This window comes from Selaginella moellendorffii, unplaced genomic scaffold, assembly GCF_000143415.4.
Source record: "Selaginella moellendorffii unplaced genomic scaffold, v1.0 SELMOscaffold_118, whole genome shotgun sequence".
NCBI classification, from domain to species: Eukaryota; Viridiplantae; Streptophyta; class Lycopodiopsida; order Selaginellales; family Selaginellaceae; genus Selaginella; species Selaginella moellendorffii.
The window spans coordinates 258,244-261,685 of record NW_003314379.1 but is presented as its reverse complement, the minus strand read 5'-3'; the positions used below and the strand labels follow the sequence as shown (position 1 = coordinate 261,685).

At 50.2% G+C, this 3,442-nt stretch overlaps 1 protein-coding gene across 1 annotated transcript; it reads right to left on the bottom strand.

Moving 5' to 3' along the window:
• Positions 1-461: 461 nt before the first annotated feature.
• LOC9639456 (lysophosphatidic acid phosphatase type 6) lies at positions 462-2,658 on the bottom strand. Its single transcript, XM_024665090.1, has 9 exons — positions 2,179-2,658; positions 1,930-2,089; positions 1,741-1,872; positions 1,561-1,672; positions 1,394-1,493; positions 1,279-1,344; positions 1,076-1,195; positions 884-1,013; positions 462-823 (listed from the first exon to the last, which is right to left on the bottom strand). Exons 1-9 carry the CDS (start codon positions 2,239-2,241, stop codon positions 531-533), a joined length of 1,176 nt encoding a protein of 391 aa, XP_024520858.1. The 5' UTR covers positions 2,242-2,658; the 3' UTR covers positions 462-530.
• Positions 2,659-3,442: the final 784 nt, after the last annotated feature.

Sequence of the window (3,442 nt, the reverse complement as noted above, 5' to 3'; positions counted from 1 at the left end):
ATAAGAGACATCCACGCCACCTACGGCCCTCCATAGCCACGCTCGTGGAATGCGCGCGAGGCGATAGCTGGTGCCACACGGCTTCATTCGTTGGTGTGTGGATCAGCCTCGCTTCTCCACCCTCCAATAACGTAGAGCTTGCCATTGAGATATCTACACTGGACACTGGAATCCTTCTCCATGGACTGGCGGTGGTGGAAAGGATCATCCACCCCGGCTTGACGCTGCTTGAAGTTCGCGGCGCCGCTCTTTCTCATCGCGATGGCAACAAGCTATTCCTGATCGTGGCCTTGGGCAGCTCGATCCTCGTAGGTGTTAGCCACCATCACCTTGCGGATTTGCCCGTGGGATTCGAGAGAGACGCGCAGCAAGCACTGGTAGGCGGTATCCTCGTCCAGGCCTGGGACGAGCGTCGCCATAGCCATCGAAAGAAACTCCTCTATGAAAGCCATAGCCAGCGCTGGTAAAAAATGCTCTGTTTTATTTTCTTCCAACTTTGTCCTTGGAAAGAATTCGAATGAACTTGTTCTTCAGATGCACTGGCACTTGTTCTGGAACTCGGCATCGCTGAGCATCGTCCAGCCAGCGAGCTTGACAAATTCCTGGAGCGTAAACAGGGTTTTCTTGCTCGACTTGATTGTGTTTTGCTGCTCGGGCTTCCAAGTTTGTTCGATGCCTTCCAACTCCACAGGCAAGGGAACCGCAACGCCATCGTAGAGAACACGGACGAAATGCTGGTTGCTATCTTCCAAGGAGCGCCATAGCTCGATGGAAATGGATGCTGCGTAAGATGGCCAGCTTTGCCATGGTCGACCCAAGGCAACTAGAACGATCAAACAAGGGAAAGTTTCATCCAAGAGATCAAGAAAAGAAAAGATGTTACCAGAGAGTGGCACGAGAGTTGCATCGTGGCCAGAATATAAATACAATGAGGGTGTGTCTCTGTGGTTCTCCATAGAACTCACGACTTCTCGGAGCAATCTTCCCATTGAGAGCTCGCAGATTTCTCTGTCCTGTGGAAGTTTCAAGCATGAGACTTAGAAGCTAGCTTAGAAAAACTTAACGACAGCTCTACCTGAAATGAGCTCACGTAATCTTGAGCAAGGAAATCTCGAATCTCGCATAGTTTTTCGACTGTAAAATTATCCGGGACAGGATCTCCGTGAGCTAGTGCGCAGTGAACAACATCAGCAGCCTGGCACAACAAAAAGGAAAAGTATGAAAACCTCACGCAGGGACGAGACGTTACTACCTAGAGCGTGTTTTTTTTTTTCATACCAGAACCCATGGAAATCTCTTTCCTTGAGGTAAATCCAGGTGCTTAGAGAAGGAAAAACGAATGTCCTGGAAGAAAAAAAAGGCACTCTTTCATGGAAAAAAATGAAAGTTTTACCTCAAACTGGTCACACCATCCAGTTTCTTGCACAGTACCATCGGGACGAACCTCAGCTTGCCTTTTTCTGCTCAAAGAGGCTCTCCAGAGCTTGGCCAAGCTGTGGTTTGGATCAAAGTTGTAAGACTTCGCCAAAGAGATGCGAGAAAATGTGAGTGAATCCATACCGTGCACAGTGATCGTTGTGATACAAGTTTTCCAGACGATCCTCGGAGATGCAGATTGGAACAGACGCTGCTAGCTCGCCCGAGCCGAGGAGCGCTTCAAGCACAAACCAAGCTGCTCTAGTGGAAAATCTCGAATCTATAAGCTCGAGCGAAACACGAGGAACTTTCAACTTGCCTCACCCGTCATGTGTGTTCTTAGAAAGTTGGTTGAGCGCACCCGCAAAAAAGAATCCGGCTGGCTGGTATCAACGCCGAGCTCCTCCAGATATGCGTCCTTGATCCAAGCTCCCAGCCCTCTCGCTTGCTCGGCTCCTGCAAATCGAGTCTCACAGACTTCCATGGAGAGGAGAACCAAGTCATCTCAAGTACCTTTCCTCGTGAGGTGTCCGAAGGGGCGCTCTTGGTACTGGTAATTCTGGGGCTGGAGCAGCGGTGGCACTGCCTCGAGCCTGCTGCTCCACACCTCCGGGTTGGAATTCCCAAAAGCCGGCGTGGGCGATCGATCGCCATGCCTGAAAAACACATGAACCTTGGAAAACCAGTAAAAACCTCTATAGCTCGAGCTCATTGTGGAAGATTAATCAATCCTATGGACAATGGAGAAGAAATGTGGAGTACCTGGAGAAGGTGTAGCGATTGGAGCGGCGGAGAGTACTTGGGTCTCACCGCTTCGAATTCCATCCCGGCGATGGATGAGGAATCGGGAGTGAGCTAGTAGGTATTCGCGATGGATGGATGGAGACCTATCAACCGGATAAAAGAATCCACACAGATAAAGATAAAGACAAACAAACAGTGGACAATCAAACACCTCTTTTAAGTTGTCTTTGGAGAAATGGTCTTTGTCGATTGTTGCAAGCCGCGAGGAACGAAGGCCAGGAGATATGATCTGGAAAGGATGGAATGGCGTTCCAGATCTTGCGAGAACGTATTGTAAGGCCTCCTGTTCCATACTTGACATTTTCGTGCCCGAGGTCTCCCTTCCTTTTAGCCATGCAAAAATCACCTGCAATAGCCTATCTGAACCCTTAGCACCGCCACGAACGATGTCTGTGGTCCTCGAGCAGCATCGCAAGGTCCTCTCGGGCCGCATCCCGGATTGCGTTTGCGAGGCATTTCCATTTTGAAGAACATCTATCGCGCTTCTTTACCGCGGCGCCAAAGAGTGCCGTCCATGCTCTCGGGCATCTGCAAAAGAGCTTCCTAGCCAAGAAGAGGTGCTTGGAGAGGGGCATGGCTTTGCATGCCGCAGCGGCGAAGCGTGGCTTTGTCTCTGACTTGTACGTAGGGAGGACGATGGTGGACATGTACGCAAAGTGTGGGAGCATGGCACAAGCTCGCAACGTTTTTGACGAGATGAAAGAGTTCCTGGAAATGTCCAATCTGGGCATATGCGCAGACCATGGCGTTCCAGGACGTAAGTTCCCGCTGTGGAACACGATCAACATTTGTCTCGATCAAACTAAGCTTCCAAGCTGCTCCATTTTGGTGACACCGTCGTTTAGGACGACATATCCTTGATGGATATCCGCTTACTCAAGATCTCCAATGTGGGCATTGAGTCCAAGCCTTGCCACTGTGTCCCTCTCGTCAAAAGTGTCCACGGCTAGAAACATGATTAGTCTTTCTGGGATGCCCCAGCGTGATCATGTGCGCGTAGCATGCAAGCGGCTCTTCGTAAGTAGAGAAGACATTCCAGATGCGCTCACCATAGTCGTCCAAGTCACCACGTCTCTCTCCGAGAGAAACAAGGCTTTCATGGCATCATTGAAGGACTGTTCCAGGAGAAGACATTGGGATCCTGGATTGAGTGGAAGGCTTTGATCGCCTTGTCAAGATGCCAGAGATTACACAAGAACGTGCTTCCAAATAGAGCCCGGCT

Coding starts and splice junctions, on each gene's coding strand:
- LOC9639456 (XM_024665090.1), bottom strand. CDS start 2,241: ATGGAATTCGAAGCGGTGAGACCCAAGTACTCTCCGCCGCTCCAATCG. Junction 2,090..2,178: donor AATCGCTACACCTTCTCCAG/GTACTCCACATT, acceptor TGGTTTTCCAAG/GTTCATGTGTTTTTCAGGCA. Junction 824..883: donor AACTCTCGTGCCACTCTCTG/GTAACATCTTTT, acceptor TGATCGTTCTAG/TTGCCTTGGGTCGACCATGG.